This window comes from Rhincodon typus, chromosome 10 (genome assembly GCF_021869965.1).
Source record: "Rhincodon typus isolate 14 chromosome 10, sRhiTyp1.1, whole genome shotgun sequence".
Classification (NCBI taxonomy): domain Eukaryota; kingdom Metazoa; phylum Chordata; class Chondrichthyes; order Orectolobiformes; family Rhincodontidae; genus Rhincodon; species Rhincodon typus.
The window spans coordinates 20,546,617-20,571,215 of record NC_063341.1 but is presented as its reverse complement, the minus strand read 5'-3'; the positions used below and the strand labels follow the sequence as shown (position 1 = coordinate 20,571,215).

At 38.9% G+C, this 24,599-nt stretch overlaps 1 protein-coding gene across 2 annotated transcripts; it reads right to left on the bottom strand.

The window, feature by feature from the left end:
• Positions 1-2,204: 2,204 nt before the first annotated feature.
• On the bottom strand, positions 2,205-21,641 carry LOC109915492. 2 transcript variants are annotated; one of them, XM_048602334.1, is made up of 8 exons: positions 21,537-21,641; positions 19,479-19,625; positions 19,171-19,232; positions 16,086-16,238; positions 13,774-13,857; positions 7,592-7,685; positions 7,183-7,345; positions 2,205-3,480 (listed from the first exon to the last, which is right to left on the bottom strand). In XM_048602334.1, exons 1-8 carry the CDS (start codon positions 21,542-21,544, stop codon positions 3,343-3,345), a joined length of 849 nt encoding a protein of 282 aa, XP_048458291.1. In that variant the 5' UTR covers positions 21,545-21,641; the 3' UTR covers positions 2,205-3,342. The 2 variants fall into 2 exon arrangements, with proteins under 2 accessions (XP_048458291.1, XP_048458292.1); XM_048602335.1 differs by lacking the exon at positions 16,086-16,238.
• Between the last annotated feature and the right edge of the window lie 2,958 nt (positions 21,642-24,599).

The following is a 24,599-nucleotide window of genomic DNA, read 5'->3' as shown; positions in this document are numbered from 1 at the left end:
CATTCTATGTCTGAACTGACGTCCCCCAGAAAATGGGCATGCCAGATTTTATCAATCAAAACTAAAGCAAATGTTTTTCATCCAGACATTTTATTATGAAAATCAATTGACCTGGTGTCCAGCTTCTAGTCTGTTTTTTGTCAAATCTTCACACCTTGGATTTCTAATTGCAAATCAATGTATTATTTCCTTCAATCAGTACACCACTGGTTTAGGTGCGTTACCCATAATTTTAAGGACATTTTGGATAGTGATCAATGCTAAATGAAAAGTAATCAGGTTGCTGCAAACAGTCTAATAGTCATCCTCAGTTATGCCGGTCTGCAAATTTAGGGACGATACAGCCTTCCACTAAGTAGAAAACAGTCATTTATGGAGACTTCTGCTGGGATGACTTTTCTTCCAAATGCAACCGACAAGTGGACCCTGACAATCTGTACCATAAAAGCTCAACGTTGTAAATATTTAGTAATTAACTCTCCAGGTAACTGTTTGAGTCGTTTAAGTCACATACTTTCTTAGAAAAGCCACCTTCAGTTCACTGCTCAAAATGACTTCTTGATCTTTATTTTAAAACAAGTCACATTCACAGAACTGGAAACTAAAGTTTATTTTTTTCCTCTAAATTTAAATCCACGTTCCCAAATATTAACAATACTGCTTAGGATGGGTGGCTTTACTCCAGAGCAGATTATTCAAATGCTTTTGGTACTGAATTAAAAGATCATTACCAACATTACTTTTGCTAATTCTTTCATGGGATCTGACCATCAATGGAAGGCAAACATTTGTTGCTTGTTTCTTATTGCCCTTCAGAAGGTGGTGATGAGCCATCTGTTTAGGCATTGCTGTCCATCTTGTATAGGTACACGTGTAGTGCTTTCAGGAAGGGGACTTCTGGGCTTTTAATACAATGAAGATGAAGTAAAGGCAATATAGTTCCCATTCAAGATGATAAGTGGCTTGGAGGGGAATGTGCAGGTACAAGTACTTCCATGCATCTGCTGAACTTTTCCTTCTAGGTGGTAGACACTGTGGGTTTGGTTGGCTGTTGAAGGAGACTTGGTGAATTGTTAAGTGCATCTTGCAAATGACACAAACTGGCTGCTATGTCCTAGAGAGTGTAAAGCTTCTTGAGTGTTGGAGCTATTCTTATTTAGGTAAGTGAAGGATATGAAATCACCCTCCTGACATGTGTTGTATATAGTGGACAGGCTTTGGAGAGTCACAAAATAGGTTACTTGCGACAGAAATTCCCAGCCTCTGATCTGCTTTTGTGACCACAGTAGTTATAAGCTCGCTAAATTAAGTTTCTGGTCAGTGGTAACCCTGAGAATGTTGATAGTGGGGATTTCAATGTTGGTAAAGCCATTGAGTGGCAGAAGGAATTGTTTACATTCTCTCTTATTGGAGATGGTCATTACCTGGCATTTATATGGAATGGATGTTACTTGTCATTTTTCAGTCCAAATCTGAATGCTGTCCAGGTCTTGTTCATATGGAAATGAATTGGTTCAATATTTGAGGAGTAAATGATACTGAACACTATGTAATCATCAGCAAGCATCCCCAGTTCTGACCTCCTGATGGAGGAAAAGCTATTGCTGAAGATGGTTGGGCCTAGGATATTACTGCAGTGATTTCCTGCAGTAGAAGTAATTGGCCTCCAAAACCACTTTCCTTTATACCAGGGTTGATTCCAACTAGTAAAGATTTTTCCCTTGATTCCCAAAGACTTAACTTTCACTAGGTAGGAATCCTCAATACCACACTTTGTTAAATGTCAAAGGTAGCCATTCAAACCTCAACTGTTCTCTCCCTTTTAATTGTACTTACTTATTTTTGGTTGTGTTTTATGACCTGTTATCACCAATATGGTAAGAAGAAAAGAATCAGGGATGAGATTCTGTTTATAAGTAAAGTTGTTTATTCCAAAATGAATTTGAAATCTCCAAAAACAATAAATAGTAATCTCCATGAATTAACATGCGAACACATAAACATGCCAAAGTAATCGCTGTTTCAAATAGACTTAACAAGTGATATATTTATGCAAAGGAGATATACTATATTCACAAGTGAGATTATAACAGTGCTTCTAGCCTGTGTACAGAATCACTGGATGTGGACTGTAGTATAGAATAAAGTGAGGAATCTCAGTGCAGCTTTTAACACAACCTTGCATGATTTTCTTCTTCCTGAAATTCTTTTAATTTTTTACATCTCAGATACTATATTAAAATAATCTTGTTTGATTTCTTTATATAAAATTTATTACACGTAATAGTATTTTGGAACTAAGAGTCTGAAAAGGCTTCTTGCTATTTTAAATATTAAACAAGTTCCTCACACTGTAGTTCTTCAAACCTCGTGATCATGGAATTGTAGATGATAGTGATACAGATTAGGAATAAGAAAACACTGAAGACTGATCTTAATTGCACTCCCAAAGTGTCTATGTGAGGAGCCATTGAAGGAGATGCAAGGACTAAAGTGGCTACAATAGTAATACACTGAAAAACGAGGATGGAAAAAGATACATATCGACTGAGTGAAGCAGAGAGGTTGAGGATGGCAAGAAGAGATATACTCTCTAATTACAATTACTCAGGATCATTAATCACGACTGCTCTTTTGAGCTATGGAATGGGTAGAAATCTGAACACCACCAAATTATTTGGACAAATGTGCTAAAAGTGGGAGGCAGAGAGTCATGTGGTAATTGTATATTTGATAATCCTTGAGAGGAAAGCAGTTGAGAGATGAAGCATGAGTTGAAGAGATCATTGGTGAGCTTTTTACAAACTAAGGAAGGTAGCGGTGATAGCTGGAGTTGTCTTCATCTTTACTGGCTATAATGCTGGTGTTTTTTAATGATAGGTGAGACAAAATTTGTGTATTTCTAATAAAATCAATTTTTTTCTGTATGAATGGGTACTTTGCACATATACGTTATGTCACAAACCAGGGCACAAATTGGTAGTCTGCTTGAATATCTGCTTGAACCAATCTTGAAAAATTATAAAGAGTCACCTGAACATCAAAAGTCAGTGAGTAAATGACACAAATACAACTTTGTCACTGAACATCTTGGTGAAGCAGGTGGTGCCTCACATCTCATCTGATGATCACTTCCAATTACTAGTGATCAATGAAGTCCTAGACATAAGGAGTTTAGAGCTAGGGCCCAAAATCTGCAATAACTATCTAACTCTAGCTCTTAATATTACAAATCAATGCACTGTTTGAGAAAAAAGTACTGAATTCATATTCCACTTTACACATTATATTTAATATTACACCACCCATTAAATTGGATTAATTTACAGTATCAGAAAAATATTAGAAATCATACAAATACTTATAGTACTCAGCTTTGGCCAAGTCAGCAGACAAGATCTTAATCATCCTCCTGGTGGTTTTCTTCATGCTGTTCGCAGCCTCGATTGCTCTGTCCAATGTTGTGTTTAAATGTAAAATCTGCTTTTAGAAAACATTCCCGGTTTAGAAATAGGAAGTACAAATGAATGGTTTGAAATAATCATATTTCTAAATTTAGGTACACTTTACAAATCAATGCTCAGTATGTAATTTCTACTTTTGAAAATTAATTACTGTATTTAAAAATATTTTAACAATTTTCTTAATGTGCAGGACAAGTTTGAATTTCTCTAGTTAGAGTCTATCTCATTCTTCAAACAAACAAAATCAATTGGTAAAAATATAATCCCTTTTAGGACTGCTTTGACGTCATGATTTTTTAGAAGTTATTCAAAATCTCCCTTTGCAAGAGCAGCACTGGAGTCAGAGTCATACTGACCAGGTTTCCTAAACTGATATATTTCCTTCATCTGGCCCATATCCTTCTAAACATTTCCTATTCATGTACCTGTCCAAATGTCTTTTTTGAGTGTTGTAATTGTACCTACCTCTACCATTTCCTGTGGCAGTTCATTGCATATATACACCACCCTCTGTGAGAAAAATTTGCCCCTCAAGTCAGTTTTAAAACTTTTCCCCTGTCACCTTAAACCTATGCCCTTTAGTTTTGGACTCCACTAACCTAGGGAAAAGACTTTGGCTATTCACCTTATTTATGCCTCTCACAATTTTATAAACCATAACAAAGGTCATGCCTCACCTCCTACATTCCAGTGGAAAAAGTCTCAGCCTATCCACCCTTTCCTCATAACTCAAACCTTTCAGTCTTGTAAATCTTTCCTGCGCCCCTTCCAGTTTAATAATATCCTTCCTATAGCAAGGCAACCAGAACTCTAATCGGTACTCCAAATGTGGCCTTACCGACATCTTGTACAGCTGTAACATAACGTCCCAAGTCCTGTACTCAGTGCTCTGACCAATGAAAGCAAGTATGCCAAATGCCTTCTTCACTATCTTGTCTACCTGTGATGCCACTTTCAGGGCACTATGTATCCGAACCCGTAGGTCTCTCTGTCTTACCAAAACGCAACACCTTGCATCTATCTAAATTAAACTCCAGCTGCCACTCCTCAACCTATTGGTCCAGTTGATCAAGATCCTATTGTACTCTTAGATAATCTTCTTCACTGTCTACTATACCACTAATTTTGATGTCATTTGCAAAGTTACTAACTATGTCTCCTGTATTCTCATCCAAATTGTTTATATAAATGACAAACAAAAGTGGACCCGGCACCAATCCTTGCGGAAAACTGTTGGTTGCAGGTCTCCAATGTGAAATTAAACATTAACCCTCTGTCTCCTACTATGAAGCCAATTTTGTACCCAATTGGCTAGCTCTCCCTGAATCCCATGCGATGAATGACAAAAATGAAGCATTATATTTGGTATATAAGAGCTGTTTCAGAGAATGAAAGTACGTGGTTAGTTCTTCACTTAAATCCTTTTCTGATGCCAATGACTACCTTGCAACAATGGCATTATCAGTAATTGCAATACCTTTACCACACCAATGGCCTAGCCTTTCTTACCCATTCTCCTTAATCTACATTAGTGCGCATCAAGAAGGTCTGACCATCGTGGCATCCTCCCCCCGGAACTTAAGCCTCAGCGTTGAGAGCTGCACAAATTAGCATAGCTGAGGCTACTGAGATGCAAACCCGTGACTGTGCAAGCAAGTCTTGAGGGCAGGCTTCCATTCTTAATGGTATGGTGGTTCCAATGAAGGTCTTTTAGTTGGCTGTGACCTGCATTATCTCACTGCTTAAAAGGGGTCATCTTCCACTCTTGATCCCTGCATGGGACTTGCTGGCAATCAACAACATCCAGTCTGCTATTTGTAAACTTTTTTTTTAGGGCAGTTGTTCAGCAGTGATTATGTTATGCACTCATCCATTCGTTCCAGCTGTGTTTAGTGCAGAACTAGTGGGCAAGTACCCAGATTTCATGTCATTACAGTGATTTCAACGCCAAGTCTATGTGCATGGACTGCAACACCATTCCTTGTGGAAGAGTAAGAGATCTCTAACTTTCCCTCTGGATTTCTTTATTTAACTGTAAATGTTGCCACTACTGTAATAACAGTGAACAATGATGGTCTTGCTGTTATTATTACAGCAAAATTTGGACAATTAATATGATCACGCAATAGGTATATAATTGGAAAATGAATTTCTATATAGGTAAGAATGTGGTGATGTATTTTTGAAGAGGGTATTATTGTTAGAGCAATAAAAGTCTGAATGAGGTGGAAAGGCATCAAGAGGCACATTGTTTATGAGTAAAAGCAATATGTCTCCTCAGTGCAGACACCAAAACATAGTTGATGGAACACCTGGAAATGTTTGTATACTAGGTAACCGCGTATTTCTTTTTGTTCGTATCTCCAATAGGATTCTTTGTCTTATGCTAAAGCTTTCTGATTGCTTTAGTGTAGGACCATGTTTGACCATCCTAATTGATTTGGTGTAGGCAAATATATCATTACTTTGAGTTGGATTTTTGAAGCATTTTCATTCTTTCATGGATTATGGCCATCGCTGGCAAGGCCACATTAGTTGCACATCTCTAATTGCCCTTGAACTGAGCGTTGCTATGCCATTTTCATAGGGCAGTTAAGAGCAAGGTTGCATTTGCTGACACTGACATATGCTTGCTATGTGCTGCTTTAAATTATGCATGCACCAGATTTCAGGGTGTTTTTGGTGGTGGGTAGGAATGGACAGGTGGGGACAGGGGGAACCTAAGCCTGAGTAGGGGAAGGGAGGGAAGAGATTGGTGGGGGAGAAGATTGGGAGGGTGCAGGCAAGAGATCAGGACGGGGTTGTGGGAGAGACTGGAAAGACTCAGGAAGAGAGAGAGGGAGGCAGGGAGAAAACTGGGGTGGGGGTGGAGTTTGGTGTCGGGGCTACAGCTGAGGGGAATGCAGAAGGGAAACAGATGGGAAGAGGCCTGCCTGGCTGCTGGGTCATCCTTGCGACACCCCATCCTGGGTCCTGGCTCTCCTTGTCATATAAAATGTATGTGATGACATTGGTGCTTGGATCCATACATGCATAGTTGTCTACAGTTGCTGGTGTCAGCAAACACTGCCTAAGAGTAAACCACATCGCTGTGGGTCTGGAGTCACATGTGCGCCAGACCAGGTAGGGGGTAGTAGATTTTCTTTCTTAAAAGGGAATTAGTGAACAAGATGGATTTTTAAAACAATTGCTGTCATGGTAAGCAACACTGAGACCAGCTTTACATTCCAGATTTACTAATTGAATTTAAATTTCATCATTCGCTCTGATGAGATTTAAACCCATGTGTCTACAGCACTGACCTGAGCCCCTACAATATTTGCCTAAGAGATTAAGTAAAGTGAATTATTATTTATTGGCAATATTTCATTGCTAATTACAAAGTTAATAATTTGGATTCTAATCATTTAAATTATTTTAAACCCTGTTGATTTTATTAACCATCTATACCCAGCCTTTCTCCCAACTGAAGATATTCTTCCAGTTAGTGCCACAGAGTTAATCCTTCGAACATATCTCATTCTTCAGTTAAATGTCCTATTGCCTTAGACTTTTCATGAATACATGCTGCTGATTATTGCAGTCTTCCTGCTCCTCTTTGGCAGTGGATGCTAGATCAATTGTTAATTTTATATCTCAGATGATGAGTAGGTGAAAATAATTAATTACAAGGCACTTCCGTATCTCATCTTTCATTCCAGTTCAGTTAGGTGCTCACCTGTGCATTATTGTTGCTTTTACCAATGTTACCTCGCAATAATGACCTGGTACTATAAAATTGATTGGGTAAAACTGGTGATTCTATTTTGTCTACTTCACATGTAGGTGAATAGTAAATCCTGGAGCCATTCGATATTGGTGGATACTCAATGGTGTCATACCTACAAGAAATAAAATTCCAATCATAAGACTTACTACAGTATGGGAGAAAAGTTTGCTTATGAAGGAAAATAAAGTTTGAAATGTGATAAAGAAATACAATTGACCTATCAGAATTCAAAACATTTTGTTAGTTCTTCGATCTAAATTTGAATTTCAAAATGAAATGCATTTATGAAAATAAAATTAATTATGTTTTTTATGTACCATCTGATAACACTCACTTTAATGGTGAAATAGATACTAACATTTCAGACCATTTATTTGTTGCAGTAGCTGAAATTCCAAGGCTGGAAATGAGCCCACGTCTAGTTGATCCTGATGATCCCTCAGAAAAGATTTCTGCATAGTGAGAAACAAACCCGACAGAATTAATAGAAGCGATCTCTGGTTATCTTTTTGAATAGTCCTAATATATAATATGCTATAACTCTAATTTTAATTTGTCTGAATCTAAATTGACTGCAGAATATTTATTTATTTGTTGATTGGATTTTCCTCTGGAGGCAGAAATCAGGTCACATATTCAATTCCAGGTTGTGAACACAGCTCTGTTTCCAACATGGTGTGAAGCATGCTTTTCACAGGTGCATAGCCTGAACGTCCCAGATATGGGTCTTCTGCCAGTGAATGACTAGTGTTGGGTAGGGATTTTGAAGTGTGGTGGTGGTGATTAAAGTGGCTGCAGAACAGCAGGGAGGTGACCACATTCTGGCCCAGATGTGGGTGTCATCTGTGCGTGGCGAGAGGATCCTAATTTTCAAATTGATCAGGACAAATAGAGAGCTGAAACATGGGTTGGGTTAGGGAAAGGCTGGATAAGACATTTTATTGCCGTTTGGTAAGTTTTTGTCTAAATGCTCATGTTTTTGCTTTAACTAAAACCGTTTCAGCGCAGCAACCCCTGTTGCTGTCAGGTTGCAGCTGGTTAACTTTAGAGAGCTCCTTACAGCTACTTGCCCCTATGATTACCCCATGAGGTCAGTTGATGAACTCTTAATGAGCTTTCCTGATGACTTCACGCTATCCAATTGATGCAGGTAGAAGGTGACTTCAATTTGCTAACACACCCCCTTGCTCTTACCCATCCCACCATCCTCAGGAAAATCAAAATTTCTTAATTGTGTTACAAAGTTGGGTAGAGTAATTGTGAAGTGGAAGGCAGAAAGCTAAAACGTGTGGTTCCTTTAAGAGATTTGCACTTTGTCTGTACTTAGAAAATTAAGAAAAAATGTATGTCTGTGAGCAGCAGTTGAAGTTGCCAGTACAGAGAGCCTCAAAAAGTGAAACAAGTGTATCAAAAAAGCCTCAGAGATAGCAAGAACTGCAGATGCTGGAGTCAGAGACAATACAGTGGAGGCCAGGCAGCTTCAGAGGAGCAGGAAAGTTGAAGTTTCAGGTCGGGACCCTTCTTCAGAAAATTTCAGAAAAACATCAACTTTACTGCTTCTCTGATGCTGCCTGGCCTGCTGTGTTCCTCCAGTTCCACACTGTATTATCAAAGAAGCCTTACAGGCGGCAGACAAAACACCAGAATTTTGACAACCTGAAACTAATCATATTATAAGAATTTGATTATGTCATTATGGGTATATAAGACGAGGGCATTTGGAAAATCGGGGAGAGCCAACTGCCATCTTAAAGAGAGAGTCATCCACCACCTGCCAGACTTAGCACCATTCAGCTCTCAGAGAAAGCCCATCTAATTAAATAGCTCAAAGTATTTAGCTCAAAGTCCTCTTGAAGAAATTAGAGAGATAAAACATCCCTGACAGCAGAATTAACAGAAGAAAGGCATTTGTGAAGAGAGCAGAGATAACAAAATATTCCAGAAGACAGTCTATGTGAACTTGGAAAAATGTTATAATTTATTGCTTCTTATTAACTCGGTTTATATTAATGGGACTTGTCTTTATTTAAACAGCATTCCAGTAGAATTTAGACCAGATAGGGAGTAGTTAGTAGTCTGTTGTTCATTGTTGGGTTAAATAAATAAATTGTTTCTTGATACTTGTAAAGTGGAGATCAGTGATTTTCATTCTTTTAACTGCTTTTTAAAATAAATTATGAAGGGAAAGACGAGCTTCACTGGGAGTTTCGGGGGTAATTATTAGAGTGGAACCCCGACTCCTGTCATAATAGATCGGGGCTTCTGTTTTAGTTTAATTATCAGAATGGTTTGGCCATTCCCCGTCGTAACAATTGGGACAGGAAAATCTGGTCCCTGATATTCATTGCTTCTGAATGACAAAAGTGTATAAATGTAATTCATGGATCCACAAAGGAGGCCTATGGTGATGTATATGTAAATCAGCTTTTAAGATTTACTTTGACTCATTTTTGGATTTCTGATCATTATTGTGCAAAGAGGCATTAACACTACCTTTATATTAATATATTAACTTTTTACTGAACTCATCAGACTGTCACATCACTGTGCAATTATGGTTCTGACATTTTAGTTTGTCTCTCAATCATATGGTGTGTAAATTAATTATGGATAATATTTTGACATACAAAGCCTTCTGAACTCAAACTGAGCAAATAACCTGATAACTAGCAGCTACACTGTCAAATATGGAATTTTTAAATGCTGAACATACTCTGCATCTGTAAAAAGAACTAAAAGAAATTGTAAGCTTCTAAAAAAAGGAAACTGCCTTGCAGGTTACTATAGAGAGAGTTTCTGTGGCTAGTGTGAGGTGTATTTTTTAATTAGTTCTTTTAGTTTGATTTCCAACATTTGCAAATTATTTTTGTTCTTACACAATTGATTTAATCAAGTTTGGGGAAATGCATCTTCATACAGAAAAGCATCTTCAAACCTGGATTCTATGTTTTAACTAGTTTTTCTAAAATAAAACATTCTGTGCATGTCAGTGTATTGAAATTATAACATTTTATATTTGACTTGGTGAATTGGAGTCATGAGTAGCACAAAAGAAGATGGTTGTAGTCATTGGAGGCCACTCATCTCAGCTCCAGAACATTTCTGGAGGAGATCCTCAAAGTAGTGTCCTATACCCAGCAATTTTCAGCTGTTTCATCTATTACCTTCCTTCTGTCATAAAGTGAGAAGTATCGATGTTCGCCAATGATTGCACAATGTTCAGCACCATTTGCTATTCTTCAGATAATGAAGCATTCTTTGTCCAAATACAGCAAGACCTAGACCATAACTAAGCTTAGGCTGATAAGAGGGGAGTAATATTCACACCACACAAGTGTCAGGCGATGACCAACTCCAACAAAATAGAAGTTAACCATTACTCTTCACATTCAATTACATTACTATTGCTGAATATTTTACTATCAATATCCTGCAGGTTTCCATTGACCAGAAACTGACCTGGACTAGTCATATAAATAATGTGGCTACAAGACCAGGTCAGAAGCTAGGAATTCAGAAGTGTGTAACTGACTTCCTGAGTTCAACAAGCCTGTCCACCATTTACAAGGCATAAGTGTGACGGAACCCTTCCTCTTACCTGGATAAATACAGCTCCAACAACAATAATAAAACAATAACATATTTAGATGGTTTAACTATTCTAAGAAAAACTCAGATAAAAGTAATATATGTGGCCAATATTGGGAATTATGTTTAGAAAACATTCAGTCAGCTCCCTAGATAGAAATTTTCCAGTCCACAGGAAAAGAACCCTGACTTGATATATTCCTGGAAAAAGGAAATGGATTTATGACCCCCTAACAACGCTCAGGAAGCTTGACACCATCTAGGAGAAAACAGTCACTTGATTGGTATCACTTCCACAAACATCCACCCCCAACTACAGACGTTGAGTAGTAGCAGTGTGTACCACCTACAAGATGCACTACAGAAATTCACCAAAACTCCTGAGACAATACCTTCCAAACTCATGACTACTACCATCTAGAAGGACAAGGGCAACAGATTCTTGGTAATATTACCAGCTATAAGTTGCCCTCCAAGAGATACACCATCCTGACTTGGAAATGTACTACTATTCCCTCAGCATTGCTGGGTCAAAATCTTGGAACTCCCATCCTAACAGCATTGTGAGAGTGCCTGTACCAAGTGGACTGCAGCAAGAAGACAGTTCAATGTCACTTTCTCAAGGACATTTAGGGATGGTCAAAATATACTTGCCCAGCCAGTGATGCCCACATCCTCTGAATGATTAAAAATAATGTCCTTTTAAATCTAGTCACAATACACAGGGATTTAAACCAACTACAGCTTAAAAAATATCACAGACTCAACTGAATTCATTATAAATGTTTCAAAGACAGCTTGAATTGCAGACAGAAGGGTGGATTAAAGTTAAATTTGGCTAAATATTAACTGTAATTGTTCAGTTACATATATGACAGCCAATTATTTTGAATCTGTATGTTATTTAAGAAAGACAAATGACATTAATGCAATCAGTGAAAGAACCATAAACATTTAGGATCGAGGAAAAAAAAAACTATTTGGCCCAATGTGCCCATGCTTTACGAGAATGATTCAAAACTAATTCAGACTGTTATATCTGTCTTCTCTCCTCTTTAAAGATGCAACAATCTCTGCTTTAATTACAACTCTGTGGCAAAACATTCATGCTGTAATAATAAAGAAATGTCTTCCAACCACTTTTCTCATTCTCACTATGAAAATTTTTAATTGATGGTCCAGTCATGATTCCACTACAGTACATCTAAGCTGATACTTCAATACAGCATCAAGGGAATCCTACTGGAGGTACTATCTTTGAGATAAGAGTCGATTGAGGCTCTACCTGGCATCTCAGGGGGTCATAAATCCATTTCCTTTTTCCAGGAATATATCGAGTCAGGCTTTTTTTCCTGTGGACTGGAAAATTTCTGATCTAGGGAGCTGACTGAATGTTTTCTAAACATAATTCCCAATATTGGCCACATATATTACTTTTATCAGAGTTTTTCTTAGAATAGTTAAACCATCTAAATATGTTATTGTTTTATTATACCTCCACATCTCCTTTAACTGTCAAAAAAACCCCTTCATTAATTTATTCTATGTTGGTGGCACATATCGCACACTGAAAAAAAATGCATAGTTCTCTTTCCTTTTACTTAACACTAACCATACAGATGTTGATGTCCGACTGGTGTGATGAAAGTCATCTTGGATGGTAATAGAAAACAAGATGATAATAGATCTACAACCGGTTTTACATCCTGCTTGATCCCTATTGATTTCAATGGGGGATTGTAAAAGGAGCTGTTTTATATTTATTATTGCTTACTTCGCACTCCCACTGAAGACCATGATCTGATCATCGTCTTGAGTAAATGGAAGATACCAAAATTTATTGGAAACTTGTTCTTACACTCTGAAGTTGTGGAATTCAATAGTGAGTCCCAGAGGCTGTAACGTGCCAAGCAGAAAATGAGGTGTTTTCCTCTAGCTTGCATTGAGCTTCAATAGAATGCTGTAGTAGGCCCAGGACAGAAATGTTTGCATCAGAGCAAGGTGATTTATTGAAACGGTAGGCAAGAGGAAAGTTGTGTCATTCCTATGGACAGTGTGGAGGTGTTTCGCAAAGCAGTCACTCAGTTTGCATTTGGTTTCACCAATGTAAAGACAGCTACAAATATGAGGTGCTGATATAGTAGACGAGATTGAAATAATTTTACTTTTTTTGCTTTTCTGAGCTCCCCCTCCTCCCTCAGCTTCATAATACAGAGTAAATGCTTACAGCAACAACAAGATACCCTTTCAAGTGGATGAGGGACAGGACATCTCAAAATGGACTACCCTGTCTCACCAACCCTTATAAATCTAAAATAAAGATGGTCTTTGCAGTCAATTACCGCAGTGAGGGGGGATCCTCTCCACAGAGTGGCTTGCAGCTGTAACTGAACACAGGCAGACATGACGAGTCAACTTGGGGTGCTTGCCCACCAGTCTGCTGTGAGGAGGTGACCTCCAGGAAACTGGCTCTTTCGTACCACTGTGGGAACTTGGAGGTGACTGGAAAATCCAGGTGGCCTTTAGCAATTGATTTTGAAATTCCATTAACAAGGCTGGCTCAAGTAAAATGGCCTGGGGACAGGATGGAGACAAGGGGCTGATATGTAGGCCAGCAGCACAAAATTCGCTGCATACCTGTCATTATTCCTGCCCCTGGTAGAGGCAAAAACTCCATATTTCAAGCAGACTCAGAGTGGAAGGGCCATTTGGTAAAACATTTTATTAAAGGAAAGTACATATCCAAGGAATTAGTAAATATTCACAATGTGATTAATACAAATTAAACTAAATGTTTCAAGAATCAGCTGACATGATTGCTCCTCAAATTCATTTTATTTGTTAAAAAGCAATTCAGTCACTTCTGCTACTAAATAGTCACAGAGTTGCAACTCATCACATCCTTATCTATAGTGCTCATTTATTAGAAAGATTATTTTTCCTTGTACTCACTATGAGGTGTTTTCTTACTGCACAAAAAGCAACTATTCATTCTCTGTCTATGCAAATTCAGTCCATTTGTTGATGAGTATAAGCCTGTTGATACAAGAAAAATGAATAATGCACTTTGTTAAACAAAATATTAATAATCATGCCATCTGAAAATGTGCTGTAAAATGTTTCAATAGATTGCAACATTGTGTTTTCATCTTTCAAAAACTGAGTCCATATCTAGTTCTGATAGGATGGAATTCCATTTGTCTGCCAGCTAGAAATGTTCCAAATGAACTGAATTTGAGCAGTTTTAAGCTATTTTTCAACTATTTACAATTAGGTTCACTCAGTTGACTGAATGGCTGGTTTATGGTGTACAGTAATGCCAAAGGTATGAATTGAATTCCCACACTGGATGAGGTTATCATAAAGGACACTCCTTCTCAACCACTCCCTTGCCTGAGGCATAGTGAGTCTGAGGTTAAACCACCACCAGTTGTCTCTATTAGGACTATGGCAACTTTATGTATTTACATTCAACACCAAATGGTGTTATATTTTCAAATTTTCCAAGAGGTTGGACAACTTGGTAATAGAAGTACTACATAAATATGTCTGATGGCAGTGGGTGTGTGTTTTTCTAAGCTTAATGTTAAAGCACAATGTTGAGGTACAGTATAAGAAGCTCTACTCTGACATTATTAGTTGAAAGGACAAATATTCTACATTGTAGTTTTGACATTCTATGATGGCACAAAATTTCACCTTTTTTTTATAATATTTGTTCGATATATGTGCAGAAAACTTGATATCATAAATATTTTCTGTATTGATTTTTAGGTGTAATTTATTAATCACAACACAATAAAAAATGTTTTCCTAGCAGGATACATTGCCCTGTTATATTGCACTTTTAGGTTACATATTTTACTTGGATTCAGCATATCCTAACTCTCTCTTCAGATCAATGTCCTCTATGAGCCAAAGTATGTTTTTACCTGCGTGTTATCTAGAAAATCAATAATTAGATCCAGGAAGTGAACAAGATGTTTTGTTACTGGCAATGCAGCACATACAACCTACGAGTTAAGCAATCTAGGTCAAGGTAAATTACAGAATTCAGTAGAAAATAATCTATTCCTGCTTTACCATTCTCTTGAATATGTTAAACAAAAAGGATCCATCTCCTTAGATTAAGCTTCAGGCTGACTCATCCACATAATTACAGTCACAAAATACACTTTTTTGAAAGTTGTCTGAAATGAAATTCTTTTTATTTCATAAAACAATTGAATTTCTACATTAAATGATCAACCATATTTTGTCAGTTATGCCTACAGAACTTTGCTGCCCTTGTATTAATCCCAAAAGTCTCACTCAGCTATTATTCCTGTGCTCACTGATGAATAGTGTCTCTGAGTCAAGCAATGACTCAAGTTTGAAATTCTCACTCTTCTAAATCCTACCAGGCTCTCACCCTTTTCTGTCTCTGTAATCTCCGCCAGCCTTGCATCCCTTATGATTGTTTGCTCCAATCTGGTATCTTGCATATTCCAAATTTTAATTGCTCCACCATTGCCAGCCACACCATCTCTCCAGTCTAAAACTCCGGAATTCCCTCCCCAGCTCAGCAACAATAACTTATATTTAGATAGTGCTTTAAACAAAATAAAATATTCCAAAGTGTTTCACAGGAACATTATCAGACAAAATTTGATATTGTCACATTTAAAGAGATTTTAGAATAGATCACCAAAAGTTTGGTTGAAGAAAGAGGTTTTCAGGAGCATCAAAATCAGGAAAGTGAGGTAGAAAGTTGTGCATAACTAGGGAGGGAATTCTTGAGTTGAAGGCCTTGGCAGCTGAAAGCGTGACTACCAGTGATGGAGCTCTGCAGATGATGGGGTTGGAGGAGATTACAGGGATAGAAATATTACTATGTAGGCAAATGCAACAATAATTCTATGCCAGCAACAACCCACATGCAGCAGTAAGACAAGTTTTTGGAATAGTCGCCTTCTTGATGGCTTATTTTTGAATAATACTTGGCCAGAATATTTTAATTAATCCATAAATCTCCAGTTCATTTACAAAATGCCTTTTTTTCCATTTATCAACTAAGTGGAGTTTTCTTAAATATCTATTCAGTGGAATGGCTCAGATCCTCAATTAATTGCTTCGCCACAAATAGTCACCAAAATAACACTTTTTCTCTACATACTAAATATACCTTAACATTAAAATCGAATATTTTACAAATTGGTGTTATTATCTTTTGTTTCTATTTGCAAATGAAGGCTCACTATTAGTAGTTTATAATTAAGTATTACCTTTATGTGAACCTTTTAACCAAGTCCTGTTTGATTTGTGACCTTCTGAGTAACTTTGTCTATGATGAGCTGTTCTTGTTTTTTCTAAGAAACCTTGTTTTGCATATACAGATTTTTGTGTGTCAGAAAAAAGTAGATCTTCCATTCGGTTGTCTGTAATAAGACAAATTACTAAAATAAATTACTCATCTATAATGAAACTATTGAGAATTATAGAAAATAACTTTGAAGTTGCCATTATTGAGAGGTATATAGTGTTATTTCTATACAGTCAGTAGTAGGTTACATTGGTGAAATCGTGAATATGATGGCTCAAGCAGAATCATTTCTGAATTGTGAACTGCAAGCCTGATATCTTGCAAATTCTTGTGTGTGTGTCCCTCATCGGAAAAGGTAGAAATTTCCATTGGGAAAATCAAACCAAGAGTTAAACAATAAGTTACCTCATGAAGTAGAAATTCTGGTGCTGCTAGCAAGGTATGCTGCCTAACAGGTTGTGGAAGATGTAGGAGAGCCAAAGGTAAGTGCAGATTTATCTGTACCATTTATGCAATGTTTTGGCAGTGCAAAACTAGCTGAAAACATGATTAGACAGCAATACAAGTTAAAGAGGAATTACCACGGTGATTGTATAACTTATGTCTGTTTCATTTTCTTTGCCTTTAGATAACAAAGTGAGATGCCATTCAGGTGGAAGAGAACAGAAGGAAAGAGAATGAGAGAATGAAAATTGTTTTCCATATCTATCCAATGAGCTACATTCTCACCCAAGGCATCATTTACTTAGTTCTACTTAGCTGCTCAGAGAAATTCATCTTAAAAAAGAATATAGTTCTGAAAAAGATTTTGTACTGGAAAAGTTTCAATATGTAAGGGTTCTGGAGGAATCAGAAGTGATACAGATATTTGAGGTCTTTACTATAGGGAATGGTATGATCTGTACATCGTTGGAAGAATAATTCCTAATTGGAGGCCTTCTTATTTGTTGTAGCTTTGTACCATGTTATTTCTTCTTTCCCCTATTTCTTGTCTGCTTCCTTTATAAAAATATAGAGGCTCCACAATGTAAAGCTGGGAAGGAAAAGAAATCCTCATTTGTAACTGATAAAAGACAAACTTGCAGAATCTTTTATTTTTACAACTGAGAAAGAATTTTTCTGATAACTTTAGTCAATGTTTGTAGACCCAAAAAATGTGACAGTGATCACTTCCTGATTTGAGAGTTCACATGGGCAGTTTTAATTTAAGTCAACTGGTAAACCAAATCTTTTGAGTTAGCTGATGTTGCTTACGTCACCCAACCACTTCTGAAATGCAGCAAATATTTTAAAATGTTTAACTCTAGTATATGCTTATGCCACCAATTCCAGTTCCTTAGAACAGAACTGCTTCATAAAGTATTTTGTACTCCACAAGCATGATTTTCCCATTTTCAGACAAGGCATGAGGGCAGTAATGTTGAATGTCAACTAACTTGATACCGATCTCTGACAAAACATGACTGATTGTGCTCTAATCAGAGGCCAGCAGCTTCCGGTTCCTAAAGATCATGTGTCATGGCCTACTCCTTAAGGGATCCAAAGGCAAGAAGGTGGTTTTTCTTTTGCTTCTCACAGATGGGGCTCACAGGGGAAGTGAGTTGGAAAGGTCAAAGGCAAGGGAGTGGGTGGGTTTCAGTGGCTACCACATTGTCCCTCCAATTTTCCCCACATTGGGGCATTTGGATACCACACCCTTAATCCAACAGATCACTGTGGTTCCTCAGTCAGGAATCTAGCCACCTTTCTTGCCTACTGGGAAGGCAGGTTATTAGTGAGATTGCAGACTGAGGCCCCCAAATGGCGATGTGACAACTGACTGATAACTTAGGAGCCTTCACTGGTGGCATGTTGAGAAAGTCCCAGTGAATCTTCTCGTGCAAAAATTAACTGACGAGGTGGTGAGAAGATGACAAGTATCTGTCCAGGGACAACTTGCCTAATTATATCTCTCTTTACTTGTCTCTAAGGTGGGGAAAAATGCTGCCGTAATTTTTAAAAAGTGTCCTTTGCAGTACAAAGTGAGTTATTACTGTAACAACACTGGCGTCTATCCGACAATATGGAAAATTTCCCAGGTATGTCCTGTCCACAAAAAGCAAGTCAAATCCAACCTGGTCAATTACTGCACCATCAGTCTCCTCTCAATCATCAGTAAAGTGATGGAAAGTGTCATCAACAATGCTATCAAGCAGCACCTGCTCAGCAATAAACTGCTTACTGACGGCCAATTTGGGTTCTGCCAGGGCTACTCCACTCCTGACCTCAATATAGCTTTGATTCAAACAGGGACAAAGGAGCCAAATTCCAAAGCAGAGGTGAAAATGAAGCTCTTGACATCAAGGCCTCATTTGACCAAGTGAACCATCAAGAGACCCTTGAAAAACTGGAATCAATGGGTAACAGGGGGCAAACTCAACACTGGGCCTCAGTGCTTTCTTTCTCATTGACTTCAAAATCAGAAATCACCCTTTCCTCCAAATGCCCTTTGCTACATGCAGGTCTCAATTGCTTCCTAGCATCAGCTGCTAGCAGCTTTCTCTCTTAGCATGTTTCCAAGCTGTCCCAGCTCCAGCATTACCCTGCATGTCTTCCCCTGCAACCTAACCCTATGGCAGGAGATATGCCAGATAAAGATTTCAATTAAGTAAATTCACCTTCCAAAATATATATTTGATTCTGTGTCCAACATGAACCACTCATGAAGACATCTGAAGACAGCCAGTCTTCACTAGGAATCAGAAAAGGGCCACCGTTGTTTAAACATTTCCCACTTCTAACTCTGACCTTATTACAGAAACATAGGTCACCCTTTGGATTATAATCATTTTAGGTTGGTTTACCAGCTTCCCACCGGGTACTACATTATCTTACTTTTAAAAGCCTTCAATCTCCAAATTAAAAGTTATAATCCTAAAACATATGAATCATGAAATTAGACATGTTTGCAAAACATATAGTTCAAGTAGTTTATGTTAGAAAATGTACAACTTCTATGGCAAATCTACAAGGGCGTAAGATGACATGTAAGAATTTAAAACACTCACTTAGTTTTCGATCTGAAACATCTTCATCTCCTCTTAACCAACTACAGGGTCTTCTTTTAAGGCTGTTTAAGATATTGGTAGTTAAATTAACATCCTCCTCACATTTGTTGTTTGAAAGAAAATATGTTAAATGTAAAATAAGCATAAAAAAAACTTAATATGAAGAGAATTAATTCCATAATCAAAGAATTCATCTGCAGACATTGTTGATACAAAACCGTTACTATCCATTAAGATTTTCAGTCTAGAAACTTAATAAACAGACAAACATTGTCATAAATGCATTCTAATATTATTAATAATTTTACCTTGTAGATGAAAAGTTCTTACTATGGTACGATCTGGTCCTATATTTTTGTTCCTGTGATGAACGTACATTAGACAACTTGGAAAGATTTTCCTCTAGCGTTTGCTTGAGTTTTGACACTTCATTTTGCAGCTCCAAGATTTCTTCACTTTGGTAAAAGAATAAGTAGATTAATAAATCTCTTTGCATGAGTAAATTAACAGCAATACTTTCTTGAGGATACCATAATAAGTACATTTTATATTTAGTTGACAATCTTTAAACCTTCAGGACTCCCTTTTGAGTGCACTGCTCAATAGAAGTTAACACCAGCAACATATTAGGAATAAATCTTCCAGTTCACAATATAAAAACATCAGGCTAAATCTTAACATTTTTTTTGACCAAGTCTGAGTGGCATTAAGTGTTTTGGAGGGTTTCTCGCCAAGAGGCCGAGCAGGATTTCTTGCCCTACCTCACCAAACTTGCCTCATTAATTACTTATGCGTCTGATTTCTGCCCCATCTTGCTACACGCTGTTCCTGGAACAACTTGCTACTCAGCCAACGTCCTGGAATTTGCTGGCCACTTTTGCATCCACACAATCTTTAAAAGCCCATTGTACACCCAGACAAACATGGTCAGTCTGAAGCTGCCATGCATCGTTCCTGATATTTGTCCTGGACATGGCAGGCAGATGGAATTCAGTGCCCTACTTTGTAAGCAGGGTGCTGGAGGTCCTGTTGGATGGGGTGGTGCCCAGGAATGTCTTCCTCAACCCCCATGACCAGCAATGGACCCTACAACACCAGACCCCCATGGTGGTGTTGGCCCGAGGAGGCTACCCAAAGTAAAGCAGTCTCAACTGCCTGGAGGAATTTCCAGCAGCGTAGGAAGAAGATTGATGTCCTTCTTCACTCTGCTGGTCTAAGCTCTAACATCTCCTCTCTGACATCTCACATTCACTCTATTTCTCCATTGTACTCATCTCCCACCAAGGCTCATATTCTACCACTCTCACAACTGCCTGCAACATCTTCCTCTATTTGCTCTCAGACCAAACCCCGACACCACTAAACCTGTATGTCCTCTGCACTGCCTGCTCATTTGCTTGGGACACATCCACATTTGCACCAAAATCAACAGTTTTGCCACCTACAACAAAAACAAAGTTGCTGGAACCTGCTGAACTTTTCCAGCAACTTTGTTTTTGTTCCTGATTTACAGCATCCACAATTCTTTGGGTTTTTAGTTTTGCCACCTACTTTGATCTGCTTAATCTCTGCCTCTTTCTCATTTCAGGAGGAAAACAGCCCATGGTGGGGCATAAAGAGCCAAGTCAAGGCTGCCATTATTCAGCTCCTCACCCCTCATTAGGAGAGGATCTGACTTCTGACCACCCCTACCATACCCTGGATTTGCATCGGACTGCCCTTGACTTAATGTGCTAGAACCCCTAAGCAAAGGCTTTCTTCATTGTCTTGACTGAGACCTGCTGACAACTGTGACAAACTTCCAGGCTTTGTGTCTGCACTAAATGGCAAAGCAAAACAGTAATATAAGCTTTGTATCTCTGGCTGAGAGAAAACATGCACAAAAAGAGCAAGGGAAAGCAATGAAAGGCATCAATGCTGTGAGCATTAGGTAGACTCAAAATGAACGACAGCTAGTGAAGAGATGCAGCCTGGTCCAGCCCACGAGCTGGGTGCAGACACTGATCTTGTTGCAGCATTACAATGATAGTTACCGGTGCAGCACTGCACTGAAGTGCTAAGGAAGAGATGAATTGGAAATGAGGCTGGTACATGTTGGATGCCAACTCTGTAAACCTGGGGTGCATTTGGCAGTACCCATGGAACATGCCCTGAGACCATGGTGCCAGGTTTCCAACATGGACTCTATTTGGAGCAACCGATAAGCTGAATCTGCCAGGCGCTCACTCTGGTTTCCTTGTCACATTTTCCCAATGTCTATCTTGTTTGGTGAATTTATTGAAATGGAGGTCTGAAGATTAATGAGGCTGGTTGTGATATTGGCCAGACATTTAACAAGCAGTAATGACTGTCAATTGGCAACTCACCACTGCATAACAAGAACCTCTCCACTTGTGAAAAGTATAGAAGATGGAGAAGGATGATCTCAACTTCAAAACAGACCTCGCTGTATTTATCACCCAACTCTGCCACACATCTTGCCATAGTCCATGTCACCTGCTTTTTCAACACTAATTGGCTGTACCTAATTGTTTTTTAAATTACGCCAAGTGTTTCCTTCCATCACTCTACATAGAATTCCATTCCAAGTATTCATCACTCTGTGCGTGACATGAAAAAAGACTGCAACTCAAAAAAGAAAAATACTGCAGTTACTGAAAATCTGAAACAAAAACAGAAAATTCTGGGACTACTTAGCAAGTCTAGCAGCATCTGTGGAGACAGAAACAGAATTAATAGCAGAATATTGCCGTAGTGTGATGTTCTCGCCTGTTGGCTGCAGATCTGGTGAAAACCTGCCTGCTGAACCACAAGCCAATCGGGCAGTGGCAAGGCCACCAACAGGCGATTCACTGGAATCAAGAACCAGAGGAAAAAACTTTCCTTACTGACAGCTCCAAGCCAATCAAAGGCTGGCAGGTTTTGCACTCAGCTCAGCAAGTATAGCAGGGAGACTATGGCTGCTGCAGGAAGAAAACCCAAGATTGAATGGCAACACAGGTAAATAATGTGAGGAGGCTGTGGTTTGCAGGGTGAGAAAGCGGGGTGTCAGTAGTAAAGACAAGGGGTCAGTTCTCAGCCGCACTCCCCAAGTTCCAACATCTTGATGTTTAGTCTGTTGATCAGGTACTGATTCCCTTTGAAGGACACCCTGCTCCACTGTTGAAAGTGACAATTTGGCTGCACATTGTATAACAAACACCTGCCTGCACCTATGTTATTCCCAGCAATGGTGTATTGAGGCTCTTAAATGGTCTTTGATTGGCTTCTTTTTAAGTTCCTCAATTGGCAATGGGGTGTGAAGTTTGACAGTGGGTCTTTCCCACTACAATTTAACTCTGGTAAAGGTAAGAAGATGGTGGTGTTCAGATATGCCAATACCCCACCTAATTAAATGCCCATACTGCATTCAAACTGGCCATCAGAAGATTCTGTCCACTATTTCAGGTCTGTGATCTTTCATCAGAACTGAGAAAAGTTACAAATGTACAGCGGAAGTTCCCTGCCCATGAGCGGTGTATGCAATGGTGAGAAATTTGGGAGACTATGACGAAAATGAACAAATTAGATACTCAATGTACAGAATGAAAAAGCCTGATTTTCACCTTACTGTTTCAGCATCTAGTTGAGATTCTCACTAGTAAGCAGAAACCTCATTTTTATGCATTTGCACCTCTTTATTTACCAACCTCACCTCATTTATATGTAGTTCATGATTCTTGCAGGCACCGCTGACAAACTAGATGATGTTAATTCTCAACTTGAAAATCTGACCAGTTATCTGATGAATAAAGTTCAACAGTTGCTTCTCTGGGCCTTCATGTTCATCTTCATTCACCAACATTTCTTAGCAAGCTGCATGGTGTCGTGATTGCCCCATGCTTTGTCCACAGAAGTTGATATTGGCAAATTACCAGCTTTACTACATTGCTAATCTCAGACTAACTCAGAAGATACTTCTGCAACTTCCAATACTGCAGCTTGGAGCTCACCTACACTTTACATTGCAGTGGCCCTGCCAGGTCACTGTGTGTGTGGGCACACATACCCATCTTCTATTTTAGCACAGGATACATATCCAGGTTCTTAGCATATTTTCTTAGCACTCACTTACTTTGCGCTTATTTGGGGTGCTCACAGCATCTCTGCTTTCCCTTTTAGCATATTGTTGCTTCATTCATAATTTACAGGCTCACAGCACTCAGCATTCCCTTGCTTCTTAGCACAAACAGAAGATTAGGCAGCTTGTCATGACTGCCAGCACTGAATCATCAAACGGGTGAAGATGTTGCTATATGGCACCATGCTACAGCAATGCCACACCATCGGCAGTTTACGTGGCAAACAAACTATAGAACCTTCAACCAAATAGCCATGTCTGAAAGTCTAAGGTGAATGGTCCTTATTCAAGTGAAGGGTCCCTCAGACAACTGCATATCCAATCTCAGTCCACAGGATTGACCGTGGTCAGTTGGGTGCTATGTCATTCCAGTCTAGGGTTAAGGCCATAATCAGTCCTGCAATCCAGCCACTCTCTGGATTACAGGTAGGCAGTTGGAAACCTATAGAGATATGAATCATGGAGTTGGACCATCCTCAGTTCAGTTGTCCTCATAAATCAGTCAGGGTGGGCCACAGTTAGTCCTGGGTGTTTGGCCAATAAATTTCAAGGGCGGCGGGGGGGGAGTTATCATGGGTCAGTCCATGCACTGCTGGGGAAAATAGGAAACAAGTTAAACAATTGGAGCCTGGATGCTGGTATGCAGATGGGATAACGACTGTGAAGTGGATCAACTCCAAATATAAGGATGGGATATGATATAGCCCGGGAGGGTATGGAGTACTGGTGGCAGGGTGGCAAAGTGGTTAGCACTGCTGCCTCACAGTGCCAGAGACCAGGGTTCAATTCCAGCCTTTGGTGACTGCAAGAAGTTTGCATGTTCTCCCATGTCTGCATGGGGTTTCTGCTGGATGCTTCAGTTTCCTCCCACAGTCCAAAAATATGCAAGTTAGTTAGATTGGCTAAATTGCCCTGAAGTGTGCAGGTTAGGTGGGTTAGCCATGGTAAAAGCCATATGGAGTTAGGGGGAGAGGTTGGGTCTGAGTGGGATGCTCTTCAGAGGGTCAGTACAGATTCGATGGGCCAAATGGTACAATCTGTGATGTAGGGATTCTATGAAAGGCACAGTTTTGCAAGTCAGCACTGCCTTGGTTTCAATGGCAAGATGTGGGCATGGCAATGTAATAGGCCAGTGGTTGAGGGGAAAATAGGGGATATTGATTATCACATAAAGGGGTTGATGGGAATGTGAGGGCCTCAAAATTCATGGGGTTGACGTGGACAGCTATATAAAATTCAACATAAAGCATGCAGGGGTGGGGGGAAATCCTGACTTTCAGGCACAACCTGTGACTTTCTCTCCAGGGAT